Below are 25,792 nucleotides of genomic sequence, written 5' to 3' on the forward strand. Positions count from 1 at the left end.
AAAAAGCAGGAATGATGGTATTCAACTTGTACATCTTATGAAGATCAATTTATTAAGGCACAGCACTATATCTAGCAAGCATATAATTCTGTGCCTCTTAGATGCTGGTGCTATTAATGGAGGAGATGATTTTTAAAGAAATATCAGTATTTTATAAACAAAACAAAAATTAAATGATTTAAATTGTGGCTGTTTTTTGAGCAAAGACTGATCTTGAAATGCTAACATGCAAGATACAGTAAGAGGAAGAGGACATAGATTTGTATTGCAATTTGGCTAAAGTTTACTTTCACTTTTGTTTCTCTGAATTCCACTCTCCTGACAATCTCATGCATTTGGAAGAATGAATAGGTGATAAGAATGGATACTGAACTAGGCATTGTGCCCTAGTTTTGTGTCTTTGGACAAGCCTTTCATGTCCTATTTCCCCACCCCTAAAATTACAATGCTTCAACAACATCTCGGCAAATATTTATGGAGGACCCATATGCCAGGCACTGTTTTAGATGTTTGGGATATAATGGGAGGTAGTGAACAAGAAACATAAAAATATGAGGATATAAGAATGTTAAAATAGAGAATCTATGGCAAATTGAGGTATAAGGATGGAAATGGAGCTGCAATTTCAAAGGTATGGCTTGGGTAGTTTTCACCAAGATGCTGATATTTGAATAAAGATCAGATGGATGTGAGGGAGCAAGCCTTACAGGTATCTCAGGTGGGGAAGAGTTTTCTAGGCAGAAGAAACAGTAAATGCTAAGGCCTTGCATTGCAAACATGACTGGTCTTTCTGAGCAGTAAACAAGAAACCAGTATTTAGGAGTTGAGTTAATCAGAGCAAAATCACACGTATTGGGCCCCATGTGAAGACCATTTTGATAGATTTGGATTTAACTCAGTCTGTGATTGAGGAGCCACTCCAGGTTGTTAAGATACGTGATATTGAGTTCATGTAACAGGATCGTTATGGCTTACATTTGAGAATAAACGGGGTAAAGGGTGGGAAGCAAGGAAACTAGTTAGGGGAAGCTTTAGCAACAAGCCAGTAAGAGGTTCTGATGAGTTGGCCACGTGGATAAGAGTGAAAAAGATGAAAAGAGACCAAGTAATAGATATGTTTTGAGGATGTTGCTGACAGGACATGATGGCAGATTAAATGTTGAGTTGGAGAAAACAGTTGTAGCATAAGATTCTGGGTATTTAACCAAAGCAGTGGGAAGACCTGTGTTGCCAATAACTGAAATGAAGAGGACTGCAAAAGGATCAGGTTGGGGCAAGGGTGGAGTTAATCATAGAGCTCTCACTGTCTCTGGAAGGTTGGGAACAGTCCACAAGAAAAGGCTTACAGATGCTTAGATCATTCTCTTCATGTCAAGTGGTGGTTTTTGTGAAGATAACTGATATTTGAATAAAGATCAGATGGATGTGAGGGAGCAAGCCTTACAGGTATCTCAGGTGGGGAAGCGTTTTTTACTTTTAAAGAACTTTTATGAGGTAGAGGTAAGTTTAGTGGTTGTTCAAGATCTTGTAGTTAGTGATCCATCCAATCAAGGTTTGAACTCAGTATGGGTTGTCTTGAGGATGCCCTTTGCTATTTTTTTTTTTTTTTTGTATATGTATCTTCTTGCCTTTCCCTGACTTTTATAGAAAGAACCTGAAGTACAATTTAGATGGAAGATAGATAATAGAATGGTTACAACTCATTGTTAAAAGTAATAGAAAACCCCTACCTGCATCTGTGATCGTGTACACGGTAATCATTTGAAAATTATTTGAATGTGTGTTAATGTTAGTGGTGGATTTACAGCTCACAATGGAAAGAGCAATGACCAGGAAGAAAGAAAATGATTTGGAGGGCATTTATTCTGTGTCTACTCAAAAAATATTTTAAAGTAGACAGAAAAAAAAAAACGTTCAATTATTAAAAACCCATGGATCAACTGCTCAAATTTAAAACTAATTTAATTAAAATTACTGATTTTTAAACTATTGTACTAAAGACCTCTTATGAGCCCTTAAATGATGATAGCATTTCCTCTTAATTTCTGTAATGAAAAAAGAGTTGAAATTTTAGGTTAATGTAGTGAATTATTTTATATAGCTACATGTGTGTCTAACATTTCACTTCAATTTTCTGTGCTATAGTTAAGAGCTCATTCTTTATGAATTATGTGAGGAGAAATTAGAGGTAGAAGTGATATTAATATACGACTCTTAATTGGAGCAATGATTGCTCAGGTGACATGAGTCAAATCATAGCCCTCTCCTATACAGTTCTGTATAGAAGGCCCATATTGGATATAGTAAATGGTTTCATCTTGATTGCTAACTCTCACCAATTGCTGGTGTTTGACTGAGCTATGTGTTGAGAAGAATGCTGAGACCATGGCTAGGTTCAGTAGGAAAAAAGGACCTGATTGATTGGGCATATCTATTAAGGATACCGATGAAGAAATGGCAGTACGTGTGTCACACACTAATTATCCTTGTTTTATTGGTTCTAGAAAGGGCTTAGAGCATTGACAAGTATGGGTTGTCTTGAGGATGCCCATTGCTATTTTTTTTTTTTTGATATGTATCTTCTTGCCTTTTCCTGACTTTTACAGCCATTAGCCCAGGCACTGTCCTTTTCAGTAACCTTGGATTTGTTCTTTGGAAGGTCTTTTCATATAACCTGACTACCTTATTTGGTTAGGTTTGCTACCTTATTTGTTACCTTATTTGGTTAATAAATGTGTGCACAGCAGTACCAAAGGCAGCAAGATGGCTGTGCTTATGTTCTGGGAAGCTAGTTGGATGATATTTTCAAGTAATCCTAAAGAATATGTAGATTTGAAACTGGGAATTTATTGGTGGACTTAGATGCTGAGATAAGGTCATTCTTAGCTGGAGATGGTGGATGCTGGCTTGAGTGGTTTAAGATTAAACCAGATTTATAAATAAATAAATAAAAGATTAAATAAAAGATTAAAATTTATGATTAAATTTTATGATTAAAAATTATGCATTTATAAATAAAAGATATAAATAAATAAAAGATTAAAAATTATGCATTTATAACCCACTTTGTAGCAAAATACAGTTAAAGATTTAGGAAACAATGCTAGGGAACCCAAGTGTTGGTGTTTCAAAGGAAATAAACCCAGGGCTTTGGGAGATTTGGCCTTCAATGTTTGGTGGGCACTTCCAAACAAGAAGGGGCTCCCTTTTAGGGGTAGTGAGGAATCTCAACTGGGGTCTGACAACAGTGTATACTCAGAGTCGAATGAAGTAAGGTGTCATCCTTTACGAGGTAACACCGTTTGTTTTTTAATATGAGATATTTATAAAGGATATTCTTAACCAAAATGAGTAGCTAGAATTTGGGGAAGTTTAGATCCTTGAAGTGGTTGTATAAAACATTTTACATGGACTATTTATTTTGATAATTCCCAAATTAGATATTTAAACATCAGCTTCCCAGGCTAGATTACCTTTCTTCCACGTTCTAGTAGAGCCATCTTGACTCTCTATTATCAGTATTCCTTACCAAGTCCTAAATGTTCTTAGATATTTTAGGTGTCACATCTTTACATACAATTCCTATGTTTCCTTGCACTCAGTCTTGACTACCCCTTTATTCCATCTAAAGGATTCGATAGTGCTAGAAAAGATACATAAGTGTTGGTATTTTCCTATTCCCCTCATGAACTTCTCCATTCCTTATCCCTAAAACTGTAAGATTTAGGCACTGAGACCAAGCCAAGATGGTGGTAGCTTCAGTAAGAAGAGAGTTAAAGAAAGTCTAAAATGCTGAATGGGGGAAACTTTGAAAGGAAAAAAAGTAAGAAGGAAGATATAGGAAAAGAGAAATATAAATTTTATAAGACCATGTTTGGACTCACCTGGTGATTTAAGGAAAGGTGGGTCACAGTAATAATAAAAGCTGAGATTTGTTAAGGGCTTATCATGTGCCAGGCACTCAACTTCAGTGGCATTATCTCATTTAATGTTTTATAAGACTAGAAAGTGCCATTTTCATTTTTACTTTTAAAGAAGTTTTATGAGGTAGAGGTAAGTTTAGTGGTTGTTCAAGATCTTATAGTTAGTGATCCATCCAATCAAGGTTTGAACTCAGGCTTCAAGGTAGAACAGATGAAAGCATGCATGTAAGAATGTATTACCAGAGACAGAGAGTGCACAGGAGAGGAAGAAAGAGGTGGGGAAGAGGTGATCCCACAAAAGGGGCTGGGGTCCCAAGGAGAGGCAGCAAACACTCAATGGGAACAGAATCGCTCTGCTCTCTCCTCATCCTGGACCTCAGTAGCAACATAGACTTTGGCTAGCTATTGCTATACACCTGATGAGGAGAGGATCGCAGCCTGCATGGGTGTTTACATCCCCCGAATAATGCCACATTAGGACATAGCTCCTAGGGCTTAGATGAGAAGGGAAGTGAAAAAATGAGGAAGAATCATTCTGGATCTTCAGATTTTGCTCATTTTCCAGGCACAGTACTCCACCAACCTGCACCCAAACCACAGCCTTTGACTCGTCTAGTCTACTTTTCTCTCGGTGATTATGCATTGCATGCTGGAGGGTAGGAGCCATTTTGCAAGTTATTAAACGGCCTTCAGTACTTAGCAGCAGATACCACATTCATACGAGCAGGGTCATTTAGTGGCACTTTGATCCATTTTATGAAAATGTACTTCTTGTGGGTTCTTAGACAATGGTTCCTCTTACATTCGTCTTATGGTCATGATGATACCACCTAGGGAGGGAGAAAGGTGGAAATAGAGGGATCAAAGGTGGTGATGCTCTGCTAGCTGGCTCTCCTATTGGTAAGGCAAAAAGGAGGCTTAGCTCCTTGCAGAATTATTTATAAGACATAAACCCTGGGTGATCAAGACATGCTGATGCACAGAATCAGGGATGACAAGATGAACAGTTAATGCCTTACATATTCATGTGACATAAGGACTGTCTCTCTGCCCAAGGATATTTCCCAATTATGGGAGGTGCCTGAAAGCCTGTTGGCTCTTCTCTTTGTTGCCTAATTCCTCATGAGTTTTTTGTTACATGGAAACCAATAACTTAGAGGAGGTCTCTGGCAGGAGATCCTGAAGGGTTGGGATAAGGGAGGGTGTTGAAAGGAAGCAAGGAAAGAAGAAGTATAGGAAAAGAAGGTGGAGACTGGTTAGAGGAACAGGTGTCTCTGTTCCTAACTTTCCAAGGGCCAACCTGTCAGCACTCCCACTTATCTTCAAGATTTCCATGTTAGAAAGAATGCCTTATTTTGGGTTGAGCAAAAACTGTTCTGCCTTTATTGGTGAGAAAAAAAAAAATGGCTCTAAGCCATATTTAGGAAATTTGTTGACTATAATTAAGCTTTCATGGGAGTCCCCAAGGTTTACTTACCTATAATTGAAAATATGCAAATGAAGACAGTTAATCAGTGGACTGGCCAACTATGAAGCACTACTACCTACCTAAATGAATTAAAAATGAAGACACAAATATGTCCAGTTGAGAAAGTTACCAGAGAGCCAATTGGTAAATTTCTCAGCAAGGCTGAGAAATTTTTCTTAGCCTGATTGAGCCTGCAGTGCCTTTCTGCTAAGGTCTTTGCCAATTTAATTTGAGCCATTCCATGCAGATTTCCTAACAACTGGCCTTCAGCACTGGCTGCTTCTCTGGCATTACTTAAAGGAAGCCCTGAAGGAAAGGTAACAGATCTCTCCTCCTCTTTTCTGTGTAATTGATCCATTACTTAGAGCTGGAAAATATTTGCTTTACAAATCCTGTTGTCAAATGGGAATACCCTTGGAATTAGAAACTCTTCAGGAGTTATCACATAGAATTTCACTTATCAGGGATCAGTATGTGTTGTAATATTAACTCTTTTAATGTGGTTTTATTTGAGACACAGTCTCTTTCTGTCACCCAGGGTGGAATGCAGTGGCTCCATCTCAGCTCACTGCAACCTCCTCCTCCTGGGTTCAAGTGATTCTCCTGCCTCAGCCTCCCCAGTAGCTGGGATTACAGGCAACTGCCAACACACCTGGCTAATTTTTGTATTTTTAGTAGAGATGGGGTTTCACCATGTTGACCAGACTGGTCTCGAGCTACTGGCCTCAAGTGATCCACCCACCTCGGCCTCCTAAAATGCTGGGATTATAGGCATGAACCACCGTTTTTTTATATATAACAATAAATACAACATATCTGTGATGCTCACTTTTACTAACACCATCCTTCCTTGTTAAAATATGCAGCCAATTTTTATCACCTGATTTAAAATCCCCTAAATGTTTTGCATTTCTGTTAATACTTAAATCTTCTCCTTAATTAGCAAATCATAATATGGTATTAGTACAAAAAAGTGCACAGTATGTCCCTAAAAATCAGCTGTGGAAACAAAAGTATAAACGCAACATCTTTTAGATAAAAATATTTGTTGGCCAGGTACAGTGGCTCACGCCTATAATCCCAGCACTTTGGGAGGTCGAGGTGGGCGGATCATGAGGTCAGGAGTTCAAGACCAGCCTAACCATCATGGTGAAACCCAGTCTCTACTAAAAACACACAAATTAGCCAGGCATGGCAGCACACATCTGTAATCCCAGCTACTCAGGAGGCTGAGGCAGGAGACTTGCTTGAACCTGGTAGGCAGAGGTTGCAGTGAGCCGAGATTGCGCCACTGCACTCCAGCCTGGGTGACAGCAAGACAACATCTCAAAAAAAAAATTGTCAGTATCAAACAATATTTGATAGCTAGTAAAGAAAACAATAGAAATCAAACAAGTTAATTCAAATATACAAGTAGCGATACAATGGATGATGTATCTGTGCCATAAATAGAATCAAGCTTTTTTGGACAACCCTGTTAAAATGTGCCCTCTTGAGAGGTAAATAAGTTTCCTTTCCCACACTATTTAGCGGATTCTGAGGGAGCAAGGTACCTGATTGATTAATAATGCCTGCCATGGACACTATGGATGAGTTTGTTTGATGAGAAAGAGTAAGTAGACTCCAACAGAGAATTGAGAGCTTGCTATCAAGGAAATTGTCTTTTTGTGAGCATATAAACATTCAGAGGTAGCTTAAGTGGGGAAAGATGCGATTAGGCTGAACCTTTTCACCATGTCTTTGTTTACCTGAGTTATATATTACCCTGGACTTTCTAGCGTTTTTAAAAAAGTGTTATGAATATAGACTCTGGAAAATGTACACAGATATTTCAAGGTATTTCAAATGTGTCACAGTTTCTGAGGACATCAAATATGTCTCCAAAGCCTCATGGATTTTTAAAATATGAAATGTTCTTCTTGGAGGATAATAGGCTCCAATGCTCTGGGTTTCTAACCTCCAATTCATTAACAGCAAAGCTGACTTTGAAGCAAAAATTTTTTTTCCTTGCAAGCAATTTGTGACTCCTTTGAGGGAGATAACAGTTTAAATATAAATAAATGACCAGCTCCAGTGGAAAGATTCCAGTTTTCTTGAGGTGTTTGCTTTCAATTTATTGCCAATTCTCCCATCACAGCTTCCTCCCCTGAAAACCTACTCTAGGTCTGAACATGTTTAGAATAACCCCATCAAAATCGTTCTTGTTCTTATATGTTAAAGCTATGTTATTCCCATTTTAAAATACTGCAAAAGGCTAAAGTTGACTTTACACATATTTTAGCATTAGCAACATCATTAGTGTTATTGGCTCTGACTTACAATAATGAAAATAAAATAGCAAGGCCCAGATGGAACTGGTTCCTTCTTCCAGATATTTCTAAGCCATTTGAAGGAATCAAAGCAAACACCTCAGTTCTTTTATCTCAAAATCACCTTCCACATGGATTTGGCTTATTTTATTCTATTTAGCTTAGCCAGCAGTCCCATGACATTTGCATCATTTTGAATCCAATGACAGATTGCTTTGTACTTTGGATTTTCATGAACTGCCATTTGTTTCATTAATTTTTGTTACTAGATGATCAGATTTTTGAAAAAAGACATACAACCTGAAAATTGATCTCTCTCCATGCATATTGTAAATGTATGAATTCACAACACACATTCATTCACATCCCAATTCTCTTCTTTAATCGTATGCCCAGCCTCTACAAATTAACATTCTAAGACATTTACTATGTGATATCATCTGCAATGTGTCCCCTACCTGTTTATAGTATTTTTCACTTTTGACAATACTATTATTTGTTTTTAAAGCAAGCTTTTACTACATAGCATTTATTTTATTTCCATTTGACCCCAGGAAGTTCACCATTCTGAAGGGTAAAAGACTGCTAATTACTTAACTGTTCCCTACCTAACCAAGGAAGGTTATTTTCTATTCAAGTAAAATACTTGTTGATGATATTATATCTTAGATTATTAAAAGGATATTAATATTGATTTTAAAGGTCTTAGGCTGAGAATTTTTTTCGTAAATTTAGTGAACCTTTTGACCTGGTGTGTGGATTTAATATTTGGTTTAGATTGTATTATTTAATCTTTGTAAAAACAATAAGGAATATGAAAGGATGAACTCAAACATATTTTATACACCTACAGTATGCAGACTACCACCATATATGAAACAATTGGGAAGATCAATATAAGCAAAATGTGATTTTTTAATATTTACTCCCATAAATACAATTGGCCCTCTGGTAAACCACCTAAGTGTAACACACTCAAACTCAGTATGTCCAGAGTTATACTCAGCATTGTAGCACTTCAACATCCTTCTTATTTCCACAATCTCAGTTAAGAGCATTGATGTATACCAAGTTGGACTAGTCAGGTATTTGAGAATTGTCCTTCCTTATCACTGTTAACCATTCAGTCACCAACAACACCCTCTTATTAAAGAGTGTTTAGATATGCTCACAACGAAGCTTTTTTTCCCCTCTCCTATCCCTACCTGACTCAAGGTAAATCCCTATTCCTTTTGTTCATTTAGCATCTCACATCCTACTGAAACACTATATACCATATTAAAACCTTTAGTTTGTGTCGTCTGTTTTTCTCATTGTACTGCGAGCTCTTGTATTTCAGTGCTCTTGTCTATTTGTGTTTCCATACCCAACACTTAAGCACGGTAGTTGGCAAAAAGTATTCAATAGGCATCTGAAGAAATACTTGGATGAATGTGTAGATGGAAAAATGTAGGGATACACTGGAGGATAAAAAGTCAGTGATAATTCAGCATTTCAAGAGGTGTAGTTGCACTTTCCTTTGAAAGAATGTGGTTGACTTCTGCAGTCGAATTCTGTTTCTGTTGAAACTGAACGCCTGTTGCAACATAAGTCCTGTGTGAATGAAGTAGCATGCAGCTAAGGACATAGGCTTTCACAAATATTCAGTTGATAACATAAGCTGTACAAGAGTCATTTCAAATACTTATGATGTTTTTCAGCTTTGATGATATAAGGAATTAGGCTACATAAATATCAATAAATGGAAGAATCACAATTCAGATAAGTCTTTGCTCCAGTTTTTCTGCCCATTCAAAATACAAAATGAGGGGCGTATAGAGAACAGAACTGTATTAGAAGTTGAGTGGTATTAAGAAGAGTAGGAATAGAGGCAGGGGGAAAAAAAGACAATGTCCTATAGAAAGGCCTATAAAACAGCTCTCCTGCCCCTGTTTTCTTTTCATGGACTATAATAGCACAAGATGCGAGGAAACATCTGTTTTCTTTTAAATATAATATTTTGATATTTTAAAAGAATCATAACAATTAGGAGAAGTCTAATTCCTGTGGTTAGGGACAGCAGACACCTATGGGATGGAATAGGGAGAATGAGTGTAGCAGATCCTAGTAGATTTTGAGGGCTGAGGATTCATCTGCTCTGGATGGCTCTGGGAAATAGCATGGAGGAATGGTGAGAGCATGGGCTCAGTGGTTAGATGGCCTGGGTTTATATCTTGGCTTCATCACATGTTAGCAGTGTGATAATGGGCAAGCTATATGCTTCTAAGTCTCAATTGGTCAAAATACTATTACCTGTCTTAGGGCTAGTTGTGAGATGAAATGAAACTCAGGAAACTAGTTCAGAAAACAGCACATGGTCTAATTTGTTAAATGTATGCTCTTGTTTTTATTTAAACTAGCTGAAAATAAGCAGTTTCTCTTAGGCTAGATACAGGAACTTAATGGGATATTCTATAAGAATACAAAAGGCCCTTAACTAGGAAAAGGTGGATATGTCTTATTCAGGTCAGCTTGAGGAAGGGCTGAGAGGTGGTCGAATTTCAATGCCATTTTAAAACTAGCAACACTGGACCAGGTAAAGGATTAGCTGACTAATTAGAGTAGCTGAGCCCTGCCTAGTATAAATGTGCTTCAGAGTAATGGGACAAATTAGCAAAGATCAGATTCCAGTCTCTATTTCCATAAGGGTGACTCGAGGCCAGGAAGAACAAGAAAGGGCTGAGCCCTAGGCAGCAACATACCTGAGGCCAGAGACTACTCAGTGAGGATTTGGGCTGTGAGGATGAGACAAAGAATCACAGATTGGGAGAGATGAGGCACTCGTCAGACATAGCCATGATGTTAAAAGGCTGTTGCCCGGTTTAGAGGACAGGCTTCCAGCCTGTTCATTCGTAGAAACGAGTTCATTTTGGATAAGTACTAACTAAAAAACAAGACCTGAGAGAGTAAGTGATGTTTTGGGGGAATATTGCTCCATGATGGGGTTCAGATGAGTGGGCTTTGGAGAGAGATGGTACTGGTCCTAACCCCTACTTTGCCAATGACTGCAGGGACAACTTAACGTTACTTCCCTAAGCTTCAACTTCCTCACTTTTTAAATGGGGAGTAATAATCATTCCTACTTCAAGAATTTTTGAAAATTAAATCACACAATTAAAAGGACTCAGTCAATGGCAGGTGACTAGTAAGTGCTCACTGAATTTTGATTATTTTGAAAACTTCACATATACATATTCACTGTAAGTCACAAAATAGAATGCAATGATATTAAATAAGTGTCCCTAAACTTTGTATTTAAAAAATCTTGCCATGCAGCTTTATTCTAGTATCTTTTCTTTAGCAAGTGAATTTTTAGCCAACACTTGCCAATTAGAAAGCAGAGTTTTGGTACCATTTTGGAAAGGCATTTTAAATCGGAAAGAATTGTGATTGTGCCGATAATGATCTAAATCTGAAGGTGGGTCTACAAAAAAGGGCAAAAATGTAACCTTTGGAAATTCAACTTTTTGTTTGTGGAAATATTTGTTCCAGTTTAGTTGGCTGGATCTCTCACCTCCTCACTTTACCTTGCTACAAATTTAAGATCTGCCTTAGCAGGTGGCTTGAACAAAATTCTTGACTTAATGTTTCAAAGCTTTCTCACTCTCAAACTATGTATTAGGTTTATTTACAGGATTCCTGCATCAGGCTTGAAAAGCAAAGGGGTTCTGAAGGAAGAGGCAGGCTCTGGTATTTTTGCTGCAGAATTAAACACCATCTATCTGAAAATGGAATCTGTGGTAAAAATCTCCAAATTTACTTGTAATCCCTTCTCTTCAGAGCAACTCAGTTCTCCCAAGAGACACTCTTTGGGGACCATTTAATAGTAATATATCAGCTTGTTCTACTTCTACTAAATTCTGTTGCCCAAAGCAAATCAACCAAACGTCCCTGTCATATTTTACCCTTTATTTAGTCATAGCACACGATAGAATTAACTAATTTTATGAATTAACTTTAGTCATTTTTGAAACCTGACAGACTTACAAAGAACTGTGCATTGGCCAAAGGTGTTAGGTATTTAGCTTCTAAAGAAACCATGACTTACCTGCTGCTGATTGTTTCCAACATTTTGTTGTCTCATCTCTGTCCTTCATTATTTACACTTCTACCTGGGGCTAAGATGGGAAAGACAAAAAAGTAAAAATCAGTGAGATAACTGGCTATGATATTACCAAACTTGTGTATGACAGAAGTCCTGAAATCATTGGATAAAGTAAACCATCAAGACAGTCTTTAGGTTTCATTAATCCAGTAGTTCTCAAACTTTGGCAAGTATCAGAACCCCCTGGATGGCTAGCCAGTTAAAGCAAAGATTGCAAGGTTTTGATTCATACGTTTTGGATTGGGCCTGATAAATGTGATTTCTAACAGATTCCCAGGTGATGCTGATGCTCTTGCACCTCAGGGACCAGGCTTTGAGAACCGCCCCACTAATTCATGCGTGGCTTCTCTCCTGTTAACAAGAATAACCTAGAGTTTGCTTTTCCTTAATTATCTTTAGAAATTTAGGCTGTATAAACAGTATGGGGTTAAGCAGTGATTTTGGTATATGTACATTTTGTATGGCATAATAGAAGTGATCAAGTAAGTGGGTTACTCCATCCATTTGGTTGAGTTAATTCACAAAGCGATTATATAAAACATCTTCCATTGTTTTCCCCATGGGTCAGACTACAAGCTTTTCTGGGGATGGAAAAATTGAACTAATTTGATTGACATTTTTTAAAACACAGCACAACATTAATTTAGCTTAAATAAGGGATATGGAACAAAAAAGCAGCCAAAGGAACAGTATCACAGTGGTGTTAGATGCAACTTCTGATAACCTCAATACTGCATGGGACATACGTTTTGTTAATAAGAGATGACACACAAAGCTAAAGTGAATTACGTCAGCTGGGAGAACCATAAGATCTACAGTCTCTGTTTAAACACTTTCTTAGTCACCTAGCCCCCAGAAGGCTTAATGCAGCTACAGTTCATGAATTACAGGCTACACAACAAATAATCTGTACAACTAGGAACAGCATACTTAGGAACATCTTTGCTTCCTTCAGTTAATTGTAATTGATATATATATTTTTTTTTTTTTTTTTTTTTTTCTTTTTTTTTTTTTGAGGCAGAGTCTCGCTCTGTAGCCTGGACTGGAGTGCAGTGGCGGGATCTCAGCTCACTGCAAGCTCCGCCTCCCGGGTTCACGCCATTCTCCTGCCTCAGCCTCCCGAGTAGCTGGGACTACAGGCACCCGCCACCTCGCCCAGCTAGTTTTTTTTTGTATTTTTAGTAGAGACGGGGTTTCACTGTGTTAGCCAGGATGGTCTCGATCTCCTGACCTCGTGATCCGCCCGTCTCGGCCTCCCAGAGTGCTGGGATTACAGGCTTGAGCCACCGCGCCCGGCGATATATTTTGTTAGTTGATGTTATGAGAAGTTTGATGAAAGATCAGACAATGCTCAAACATCCCTGAGGCTGGAATAATATTTGCAGTTCAGCTGTTAGTTCTTCTCTTTCACTAGGTCACATGTAGAATCCTGGCTGAAGGAGAGTCTAGGAGGTGCATTGTTGAGCCTCACCAATCCTGAGCTCAGGATATAGAAATAGTGTGTAGATAAATAGGTACTTCCACTGGTTGGGCTATAAAATTGAGATGTAACCCCACCATCTATGCCCAGGCAGTGAACAAAAAGAAGGTCGAAGCGGATATTGAATGATCTAGTATACAGTACTCATCACACTAACTAAAGACAGAAAAAAGGTAACCCAAAATATTCCTGGCCTGAAAGTCTTGTGATGGGCCTCTAAACCTATTCTCAAATTGTGACTTGTCATGGCATTTTTAAAAGCCATCCTATCCAACAGAGTGGCAGTATAGATGAGTAGTAGCGCAGGTTTTAAAGACTAAAACCTGTGCTAGTTACTGGACCTCTGCATGTATCAGCTCTCTCATTCTATAAGGGCATGACAAAAAGGCCTATATCATAGAGTTGTTAACGAGAGCTAAGTGGGAAAACACAAATTTCTTATCATAGTATTTGGCACATAATAAGTACTCAATAGTTCATTAATGCATGGATGGGAGGGTCTCACTGAATGCTATGAGATCCTGACATAATATCAGTATTTATATAGAAGGTATATTCAGGACCTGTTAATAAATAGTTAAATTGATACTCCAAGCTCAATTAACACCTCATAGAAGCAAAAGCACCCATGCTTCTTCTTCTTCTGCTTAAATGACTGTATCCTCACCAACCCTGAGCTCAAGATGTAGAGATAGCCTATAGATAAATACTTCCATTGGTCGGGCCATAAAATTGAGATGTAACCCCTTATAACTTTTCTTCTTTAGTGTCTGCCAAATGCTTGTCCAACATTTGAGTAATTGTCACCATTGCTAATTACCCTAATGTAATAATATGAGATGTTCCACTTTGGACAACTTCTGTTACCTTGGAATTCCTGTTAAGACGAGGGCTTTGCCATTAGCTGTATTGAGATTTTAAAAACCTTAACTTGCGATAATTTGCTCCTTTTCAGCAATACTATTTATTTGCACAAGGAAAACTTTGTTTTAACTGTGAAAGTACATCACCCTCTTGTGAATCTGGGGCTTCCGTTGACCCACATGTATCTCATTCTTTTCCCACTGTAGCTGGACAGTGCCACATCGCTTATCCAGGCAGCTAAAAACCTGATGAATGCTGTTGTCCTCACGGTGAAAGCATCCTATGTGGCCTCAACCAAATACCAGAAGGTCTATGGGACAGCAGCTGTCAACTCACCTGTTGTGTCTTGGAAGATGAAGGCTCCAGAGAAGAAGCCCCTTGTGAAGAGAGAAAAGCCTGAAGAATTCCAGACACGAGTTCGACGAGGTTCTCAGAAGAAACACATTTCGCCTGTACAGGCTTTAAGTGAATTCAAAGCAATGGATTCCTTCTAGGACGATAGATTTTAACAAGAAAGCTTTTATCTTTTCTTTCTTTTTCTTTTTAATTCCATTTTTGTATGCATACCTGCCGGCTTGTATGCCTCTGGCATGGGGAAATTAAGGGAACAGTGTCTGTTTGCATGTACGATGAGATGAGATCAATACTACTGATCCATCTGTAGCCTGGGAAGGAGACAGGACATTCCTGTACTGAGGTGGCACAGAGCTGTCCTTTGCAATATTCTCATAAAATTGGGCACAGAGTTCGCATTGGCGCAACATTTATGGGAGTGGGAGGGATGGGGAAAATAAACTCTACAAAAGCAAACTAATGCATGCAAGAATCATTAGGTTGGCAGGTATATTCATAAGTGAAAAATTTGGAAGTGTAATGGTAGAACATAAAACTTGTATTGCTTCTGTTTCAGTGCAAAAATGTACTAGCCAATACGCTTAAGTGTGTGGCCCACGAATTGAACAATTTAACCTTGAAGTCTATATCCGTGATATTATGTCGATTTTTAACTGAGGGGAAATTAACTAGTCCAGCCTAAAATGCTTCTTTTAATCTGCATTCTGTTTTCTCTTCTAGTTGTGCCATTACTAGTGATCATGGTTTTTTTTTTTCCCCCCTTTACTGAAAACAATAAACATCTATTTGAGACAATTAAAATCCTTCTGGGGGCACTGGAAGCACAATACGGTGACCAATCTTGCTTTCTTTTTTTTTTTAATTTGAACTATGATTTTGCTAGAAATAGAAGGCCCAGTGGTGGAATATTAGAGGGAAGGAAACTGACAACGTGTGAAAGTTAGAGGCAAATACATAGGTGTAGCTTGGAGTGCTGGTATCTAATATACCATTGTATTCACTAACTCGAAATAAACACATTTAATCTTGACATCTCAAGTATGTTTTCTTTTTTTAAGTATGTACTTAATAAAGATTAGAGTATCTTCCTGAAAATTCATTAAAAATGCATTATGTTTTGGTTTGTTTTTAGATTAGGGATAAAATAGATGATATCCAAATAATTCTGTCATTTTTAGAGTTCACATATTTATTTTGTGGTTTTTCCGTTTGTCTTCATTCACTTTCATATTGCATTGAAAATGACAGTCTTTTTAATAGAAAAGCCAATTAATTTCAAAATATTTTATTCGTTTTAGACTTTTCCCCTTTAAGCTGGAAAAACAGGACCTCTGTCCCATTATTAAAAAGTGGTGATAGTATTTCAGCTATGAACTGAGAAATGGGAAAAAGCCCCCAGTCACCTGAATTCTGCAAACTCCTCTCATTGGAATGATTCCTACAAGTTTTCACATTACTATGTCTCCAAAAGACTTCTGGTAAATACCCATGTTTCTTTCTTAGCAAAGTGATAACACATTGGGAGTCATGAACACCTAAGCTTACATGCAAGATCCCAAAGGGAAGGAGCTATAAGGGAGGTGTGGAAGGAGAAAAAGCTTAATCTAAAATTTTATTAAGAAATGATTCTGCTCAAACCACTGCTTACTACTCCCGAAAAAAGCACCACTAAGACTGAGAACATTTCAATAGAGGAGCCACCACAGAAACTGTACACTGATTTTCAACACTAATCATTAGATCACAGATAGCTAGCCTGCTTCATTAATTTGCATAAACCTTCAGAGGGTGCCACTGACACTCACAGATATTTAAAGAAGGCCTTAACTGAGCCAGGTTCTAGGTTGAGCGCACCGCACCACTAGTTAAACATATGGGTGACTTTTCCTGTTAGCACGTAACCATGACGTAATAAGAAACCAGAATGCCATTTTTGCCCACTGACCTGAAGAACAAAGACAGCGTGTTCTTGGCAGCTTATTTTTGATCTAAGGAATCTGAATTTCTCCAAAACAGCAATAAAAATACCCTTTTGAGAAGTTTTTCCTGACAAGAGCCACTCACTCTGTTCCTGTCCTCCCTAACAGATGCTTTAGAAATGGAAAGATCTCTTTAGCCCCGCTTCTCCACAGGATCTAGGGGAATAGAAATATTAAGGGGTTAAAGACAGGAAAGAAAAGTACATCAACCTAGTGATGATGGTCCTATAGAAAGAGTCAACCCAATGCCATTCAGAAGTCCCCAAAGGAAATGTAATTAGCATAATTAACTTTCTGGATTCATACATTATTATTTATTGGGTCAAATATTTTGCAGACCAGCCAAGAAGCTTTTGCGTTTTAAAAGTTTCTTGGCAAATCCTGAAAAATAGCCAGTAGGTATCAGAGGAATATATAGAGAATGTCCTTGACTTTGACCTATAAAACATTAAATGTTTCAATGCATGCTTATGAACAGTGTTTGTGTGTGTGTGTGTATGTGTGTGTGTGTGTATGTTGATTTCAGTGCTTACTGAATAAGCATCGTCACTATCCATCATTGCTTTTGTGATCAAGGAAAACAGTATAACTTCAGAAAGATAAATATAGACACTTAGCTGAAATCATTAAAGCAATAAAGAAGTTGGTAAATTTCTTGTCCTCAAGAAAAATGCAGTCTAATTGAGAACATATCACATAGACAAAAAAAAAAAAAAAAAACGTGTCAAGAAATCATACTCAAAGTAGCAAATGAATATGTAGAGAAATTACTGTGTAGTGCTAGTAAAGTCAAATCCATTGAAGACTAAAGTAGTTGGGTAAGAATAATGGAAGAGGCAGGACTTGGAAATGAGAAAATAAATACATTCTGAATGAATGAAAATTATAAGTCAGCAAATTTGGCAAGAGGGGTGATAGTTTGACATCTAAGGAAGAACAGCTTAGTTTAATATGTGAAGACAAGTGTAGTCAGAGGGAACACAGGATTTATCAAGGAGATTAAGGGGTATAAATGTGGACATGTAGTTTGAAACTAAACTAGGGAGGTCATAAAGGAGGGTGACCATTACCCAACAGGAAAGGTGGAGTTTTAAGTGGGATGATGACACTGAAATTAATGATGTATGGGGAGATGAGAGCTGAAAGGGGCTGAGAGTTAGAAGAGGCATATATGATAGAAATGTCAGAAGGATTTTCAGTGACTTCTTGAATAACTATATATAGGGAAAGAATTATTAGAGTATATACATTCTTCAGGGAGATTAAAGAATAAGAAAATAGGAATAATTAAATTGATATTTTAAGATGGACTAGAATGGTATATTTGAGGAACATAGAACTCCTAAGCAAATACTTGCAGGTATTTTCTAAAGAAGCATTTTTGGCTGCAGCAGGATGGATCCTCCTGATGGGAGGAAACTATATAAATCTGTTTCCTATACCCACTGTTCTAAGATTGATGTTTTGGAAGCCAAAATTGTTATATTCTTCTAAGGACCCAAAGTATCCAGGAAATCATAAGATATCTACAGAAGATTTGTAGTTTTTATCCCATTAAATGTTGAAAACTATAAAGTCAACTTGATTCTTAGAAGTCAACTCTGTAAGCAATTGGTTATGATTTGAGCCCATGGGGAAATAGACTACACAAATGCCATCATGATGGTCATCAATTTTGGGGCATTAGTTATGTGTAGGACACCTTTTATTCATGTGAGGCATAAAGATCTATAAAGTAATGTGTATAGCAGAATCCTTAAGCTAAATAAGCATACCAAAATATTGTCATTCGAATTGATAAATTATAATTCCTAAATGTGCTGGTCATAGATTATAAGTGATTTGATTTTTTATTGCTGTGTCATCACACATTAACCCAATTAAAAAGGCCAGTGCTTACTCTTGAACATTGTGGCATCATTTAGAGGTAATGAGAGGAAAAAAATATATAGAAAAATGTTGACAAAAATGTACTAGAGTAGTGGAGTAATATCAGAAAGATGGTGGACTAGGAAGCTTCAGGTCCTTGTTCCTTCATGGAAACATAAACAACATATTAACCACAATAGCTTTATGGAAACTTTAGAAACAGTTAACAATCTGCAGCAACTAAGATAATGTCCATCAAGAGAAAGCCACACTCAACATGGTAGGAAATTTGGGGTCATTTCTGCTCACTTGTGCTCCCACCCCCTCCCTGGCATGTTCAGGAGGGAAGCCACTCAATTCCTAGTGTTATAGCAGAAACCAGGTTCTTGTCACACGACCAGGAAAATTTAGGCACGCGGACGCATTGTAGGGTGAGTAGGGCAGAGTGTACTGGGTGAAAAGAAAAAAGGAAAGAGCAACTCTCAGCAAAGCCAGAGAGAGTCCTGATAGCAGGTTTCCTGCCTCACTGATTGAATCCCAGGTCACCACACAGGAAAAGGCAAGACCACGCTCCTCCCCCATGCAACGGGCACGAACTTCTAAGGCTCCACCCCATCCTCCCAGTGTGCAGGTGGGCATTATTCAGAAAGAATCAGTTGGGAAAGTGGGGGCGTCATCCACAACCAGCAGTCCAGTTTTTCAGCTTTCAGGCTGTTTTAGGCTTGAAGTCGGGGTTTCTCCAGGGACCCTTGGCTGTCTCCTGTCTCTAACACGAGTTTCTCCTTTACAATGGAAGAAAAAGAGTAGAACTTCCTGTTTTGTGGCTTCCTAGAGGAATAGTTTCTTTCTCCCCTGAAAGCGGGGATAGGCACAACAACACATTAAAGCTTCGGGGAATCCAAGACCTGTGGGGTCCTGGAGGCAACAGAGTAGAGGCCGAGGAATACAATAGAAGACTTAAGGTCCTGAAAAGAATCAGAACTAAGACTCTTAAGGAAAATAGGATGTTTAAAAGCAGCTGTGTATACAGGGACTTGGGGGAAGGAGGAAGAACACACAGAGGCTCAGTAAATACATATGTTTAGAAATTACCTGAAAAGGCATTAGTTTTCACACCATGCTGATTAGTGAATGTCTTCCCTTGGATGAGCCAATCCACAAAATTGGCATAGGTAGCTGTTTTTTTCAAATGTTCAAGTATATGTGTCTACAAGAGACTCACTTTGGATTTAGGAACTGCATTAGATTGAAAGTGAAATAATAAGAAAGATATTTCATAAATACAGTAACCAAAAGGGAACAGAGGTGGCCATATTAATATCAGACCAAAACAGACTTTAAGCCAAAACTGTTACAAAAGACGAGGGCACTATATAATAAAAGTGTCCCTGCACCAATAAAATGTCATCATAATAAGAACAAGTGCACTTGTTCTCACTCACATGCAAAAGCTAAAAGAAATGACTTCATAGAAGTTGAGAGTAGAATAATGGTTACAAGAGGCTAGAAAGGGTAGGTAGGAAGGAAGGAGAATAGGGAAAGATTGCTTAAAGGATACAAAATTACAGCTAGATAGAAGAAATAAGTTCTAGTGTTTTGCAGCACTGTAAGGTGGCTATGCTCAATAATAATCTATTACATATTTTCAAAGTTTGAAGAGATTCTGATTGTTCCCAATGCAAACACAAGTGTTTGAAACGATGGATATGCTGATTACTTTGATTTGATCACTATGCATTGTATGTATCAAAAGTCACTATTCACCTAATATGTATACTATATATCAAGTTACAAAAAATATATGCATCAAGTACCCAGAGCACCTAAATATATGAAGCAAACACTGATCCAGTTAAAGGAAGAAATAGATAACTCTACAATAATAGTATAAGACTTCAATACTACACCTTCAAGAATAGACAGAACAACCAGACTGAAGAGTAATAGGGAGTTAGAGGACTGGAACAACCCTATAGACCCAACTGACATATACAGAACAACTCACCAACGATAGCAGAACACATACTTTTCTCAAGTGCGCATGGATTGTTTCCCAAGTTAGACCATATATTAGGTCACAAAGTTAGTCTTAATAAATTTAAAAATGTTAAAATTATACAAATTATATTTTCAATCATAATGGATTGAAACTAAAACTCAAAAGCAAATGGAACACAGGAACATCCACAAATACATGGAAGTTAATTAACGCACTCTTTTTTTTTTTTTTTTTTTTTTGAGACGGAGTCTCCCGCTGTCGCCCAGGCTGGAGTGCAGTGGCCGGATCTCGGCTCAGGGCAAGCTCCGCCTCCCGGGTTCATGCCATTCTCCTGCCTCAGTCTCCCGAGTAGCTGGGACTACAGGCGCCCGGTAGTTTTTTTGTATTTTTTAGTAGAGACGGGGTTTCACCGTGTTAGCCAGGATGGCCTCGATCTTCTGACCTCGTGATCCGCCCATCTCGGCCTCCCAAAGTGCTGGGATTACAGGCTTGAGCCACCGCGCCCGGCGATTAATTAACACACTCTTAAACAACGGGTCACGGAAAAAAATTTCACAAAATTGGAAAATATCTTAAGGCAAGTAAAAGCAAAATATACCAAAACTTATGGGATAAAGTGAAAACAGAGCTAAAATGGAAACTTATAGCCACAGATGTTCACATTAACAAGGAAGAAAGTCTCAAAAATCTAAATTTCTATCTGAAAGAGCCAGAACACAATAAAAAACTAAACCCAAAGCTAGCAGAAGGAAAATGTGAAGGTTAATTTTATGTGTTAACTTTAGTGGGCTAAAGGATGTCCAGATAGCTGGTAAAATATTATTTATGCATATGTCTATGAGGGTGTGTCCAGATGAAATTAGCATTTGAATTGATAGACTGAATAAAGAAGATAGTCCTCACCAAATTGGGGGTACATTGTGGAATCCATTGAGAGACCAAATGGAACACAAAAGCAGAAGAATGCGTTCACTTTCTTTGCTTGAGCTAAGGTATTTAATTTTTCCTTCTTTTACACATTTGTGCTCCCAGTTCTTTGGCCTTCAGACTCAGACTGGAATTTAAACCATTGAGTCCCTTTTTCTCAAGCCATAACAAACTTGGGCTGGAACTACACAACTGGCTCTCCTGGGTCTCCAGTTTGCAGATGGCAGATCATGAGACTTATAGCTCATAATCTCTCATAATAAATCCTTTCTTTCTCTTTCTTTCTCTTTTCTCTCTCTCTGTCTCTCTCTCTCTCTCTCTCTTTTTCTCTCTTTTACTTTCTTTCTATTGGCTTTATTTTGTCTGGAGAACCCTGTTACAGAAAAAGAAAATAAAAATTAAGTCAGAGATAAACAATTAAAGGTAGTAGAAAAGCAATAAAGAAAAATCAACAAAATTCAAAGTTGGTTCTTAAAAAATATCAACAAAATTTATAAATGTCTGGCTAGATTGGCTAAGAAAAAAGGGAGATGACTCAAATTACTAAAATTATACATGAAAGGGAATAGTCCTATCAATTTTACAGAAGTAAAAAGAATCATAAATGTACAGTGAGCAAATATATACCAATGAATTGGAAACCTAGATGAAATGGATAAATTCCAGAAATTCATAAACTAACAACACTGAATAATGAAGAAATCTGAGAAGACTTTTAACTAGTAAGGAGATTGAATCAGTAATCAAAAACTTCTCAACAACAACAAAAAAGACCAAGGCCTAGAAGTCTTCACTGTTGAATTCTACAAATCACTTATTTAGTAAAGACTTAATTCTAATATTCCTCAAACTCTTCCAAAAAGTTGAAAATTCCAACTAATTCAATTAGACTATCACTACCCTTATAATTAAGCCAGCCAAGAATACTATAAAAAACTATATACTAATATCCCTGATAAGTACTAATTCAAAAATCCTTAGTAAAATACCAGGAAACAGAATGCAATAGCACATTAACAGGATTACACACCATGGCCAAGTGGAATTTCTTGCTGGAATGCAAGGATGGTTCAACATCTTAAAATCAAGCAATGTAAATACAACATTAATGGAATGAAGAAGAAAACCTCACATGATGATCTGAATTCATGAATAAAAGTATTTGACAAAATTCAACATCTTTTTATAATTAAAAACATCTTGAACGAACTATAAATAGAAAGAAACTACCTCAAACTAATAAATATCATATATGAACATCCCATAGCTGACATTATAGTTAATGATGAAAGACAAAACTTTTCATCTGAGATGAGAAACAAGTCAAGGGCACTCACTCTCACCATTTCTTTTCAACACTGTACTAGATGTTCTAGCCACAGCAATTAGGAAATAAAATAAAAAAATTCTAACTGGAAAGAAGTAAAATTAACTCTGTTTACATACAACATAATAGAAAACTCTAAAGATTTCACAAACTGTTAGAACTAATAAATGTAGGAAAGTTACAGAACACAAGATCAACATACAAAAGTCAGTTGTTTCCAGACACTAACAATAAACAATTTAGAGTAGCATCAGAAAGAATACTTAAAAATAAACTTAACCAAGGAAGTGAAAGACTTGCACACTGAAAATTCAAAATGTTGCAGAAATAAATTAGGAAAACACAAATAAATGAAAAGATATCCCAAGCACACAAATAAGAAGATTTAATATTAAAGTCTCAATACAGCTACAGATTCAGAACAATCCATGCCAAAATCCCAACAGTGTATTTTGCCAGAATAGAAAAATTCATTCTAAAATTCATAAGGAATTTCCAGATACCCCAATCCTAAAACAAAAACAGTTTCGGGCCTCACACTTTCTGGTTGCAAAATGTAAAGCTACAGTAGTCAAAACAATGTAGTACTGGCATAAAGACAGATATAATACTGGTACAATATGAAGCTACAGTAATCAAACAGTGTAGTGCTGGCATAAAGGCTGACATAGAGACCAGCTGAATAGAATAGAAAGCCCAGAAACCAACCCTCACAAATATCATCAAATGATTTTGACAAGGATGTCAAGAGCATTTAGTAAAGAAAGGATAGTCTTTTCAACAAATAGCTCTGGAAAAACTGGCTATTTATATGTATAAAAATAAATTTAAACCTTACAGCATTTATAAAAATTAAGTCAAAATGAAAGAAACACCTCAATATAATACATAAAACTATAAAACCCTTAGAAGAAAATAACCAAAAGCTTTATAACATTGGATTTAGCAATGATTTCTTGGACATAACACCAAAAGCACAGAATTAAAAATAAATAAATTGGATGTATCAAAATATTAAAACTATGTATCAAAAGGCATAATCAACAGAGTGGAAAGGCAACATATGGAAAAAAGTAAAGTATTTGCAAATCAAGTACCTGATAAGAAATTAATATATGTAATATAATATACAGTATATATCTACACACACACACACACATATACACACCTTAACTAAACACTAAAAAACTTTCGCACACCAAAGGACACTGTCAACGGATAGTAGAAAGTCAACCCATGGACTAGGTGCAGTGGCTCATGCTTGTAATCCCAGCACTTGGGAGGCTGAAGCAGGAGAATCACTTGAAGCCAGGAGTACAAGACCCGCCTGAGCAACACAGTGAGACCTCATCTGTACAAAAATTTTTAAAACTAGCTAGGTATGGTGGTAGGTACCTGTAGTCCCACCTACTTGGGAGACTGAGGTGGGAGGATTGCTTGAACCCAGGAATTTGAGGTTGCAGTGAGCTATGATCATGTCACTCACTGCATTCCAGCCTGGGAGACGGACCAAAACACTATCACTAAAAACAAAATGAAATAAAGCAAAACAAACAAGCAAGCAAGCATTAAATGGTATAAAATACTTGCAAATCATATAGTCTGATAAAGAATTAATATCCTCTTAATATATAAAGGACTTCTACAACTTAACAACAACAACAACAAAAAACACTCAATTTTTAAAAAATTGGTAAAGGACTTGAATAGACTTTTCTCCAAAGAGAATATACAAATGGCCAATAAGCATATGAAAAGATGTTAAACAATACTAATCATTAGGGAAATGTAAATCAAAACCACAATATGATACCACTTTACATCCTTTAGGATGGTTACCATAAAAAGAAAATAAAAAGCAAAATAAAAGCAAAATAGAAAATAAAAAGTGTTGGCAAAGATGTGGAGAAATTGGCACCCTTGTGCACTGTTGGTGAGAATGTAAAATGGTGCAGCTGCTATGGAAAAATACACAAAAAAATTAAAAGTAGTCTCAAAAGAAATGTTTGTAAACTCATATTCATAGCAGCTTTACAACTGCTGAAAGGTGAAAGCATTCAAAATGACTGCTGATGGATGGAGAAACAAAATGTGGTACATATATATAATGCATTATTCAGTCTTGGAAAGGAATAAAGTTACAATGGCAAAGACATGGAATCAACCTAAATGCCCATCAATGATAGATTGGATAAATAAAATGTGATGTGTATACACCATGGAATACCATGCAGCCATAAGAAAGAATGAGATCATTTCCTTTACAGGGACATGGATGGAGTTGGAGGCCATTATCCTTAGCAAACTAATGCAGGAACAGAAAACCATGGAGGATAGAGGGTAGGAGGAGGGAGAGGATCAGGGTAAATGACTTATGGGTACTAGGCTTAATACCTGGTTGACGAAATAATCTGTACAACAAACCCCCATGACATAAGTTTTCCATATACAACAAACCTGCAGTTGTACCCCAGAACTTAAACTGAAAGTTAAAAAAAAAAAAAAAAAAAACAAAAAGAAATCTGACCCATGCTATAGCATGGATAAACCTTGAGAAAATTTTGTTAGGTGAAATAAATCAGTCACAAAATGACAAATACTGTATGATTCCCACCTGTATAATGTGCCCAAGAGTAGTCAAATTCATAGAGACAGAAAGCAGAACAATGATTCTGAGGAGATAGTGCAGGAGTCCTCAACTGCCTCTTCTCTTCCCCACCCCCTGTACTGGTCAATGGCCTGTTAGAAACCAGGCCACACAGCAGGTGGTGAGCAAGCATTACTGCCTAAGTTCCACCTCCTGTCAGATCAGCAGGGGCATTAGATTCTTACAGGAACAGGAACCCTACTGTAAACTGCACATGCGAGGGATTTAGGCTGTCTGCTCCTTACGAGAATCCAATGCCTGATGGTGTGTCACTGTTTCCCATCATCCCCAGATGGGACCATTTAGTTACAGGAAAACAAGCTCAGGACTCCCACTGACTCTACATTATGGTAAGTATGTAATCATAACAAAGTGCAAATTAAATGTAATGTGCTTGAATCATCCCGAAACAATCCCCTGCCATCCTATCCATGGAAAAATTGTCTTACATGAAACCAGTTCCTGGTGCTAGAAAGACTGGGGACCACTCTTTTAATGGATA

General features: G+C 37.3%; 1 protein-coding gene across 7 annotated transcripts in view; it reads left to right on the forward strand.

The window, feature by feature from the left end:
• The window catches only part of CTNNA2 (catenin alpha 2), a 1,159,566-nt gene extending 1,143,918 nt beyond the window's left edge, over window positions 1–15,648 (forward strand). For 5 of the 7 annotated variants that reach the window (XM_023224974.1, XM_023224976.1, XM_023224980.1 and 2 more), the window contains one exon: window positions 14,395–15,648. In XM_023224974.1, coding sequence (XP_023080742.1) covers window positions 14,395–14,682 — 288 coding nt within the window. In that variant the 3' untranslated portion in view covers window positions 14,683–15,648. The remainder of the gene's footprint in view (window positions 1–14,394) is intronic. The other 2 variants (XM_023224973.1, XM_023224977.1) reach the window with 2 other exon arrangements.
• The last annotated feature ends 10,144 nt before the right edge of the window (window positions 15,649–25,792 follow it).

The sequence above is a fragment of the Piliocolobus tephrosceles genome, chromosome 15 (assembly GCF_002776525.5).
Source record: "Piliocolobus tephrosceles isolate RC106 chromosome 15, ASM277652v3, whole genome shotgun sequence".
Lineage (NCBI taxonomy): Eukaryota > Metazoa > Chordata > Mammalia > Primates > Cercopithecidae > Piliocolobus > Piliocolobus tephrosceles.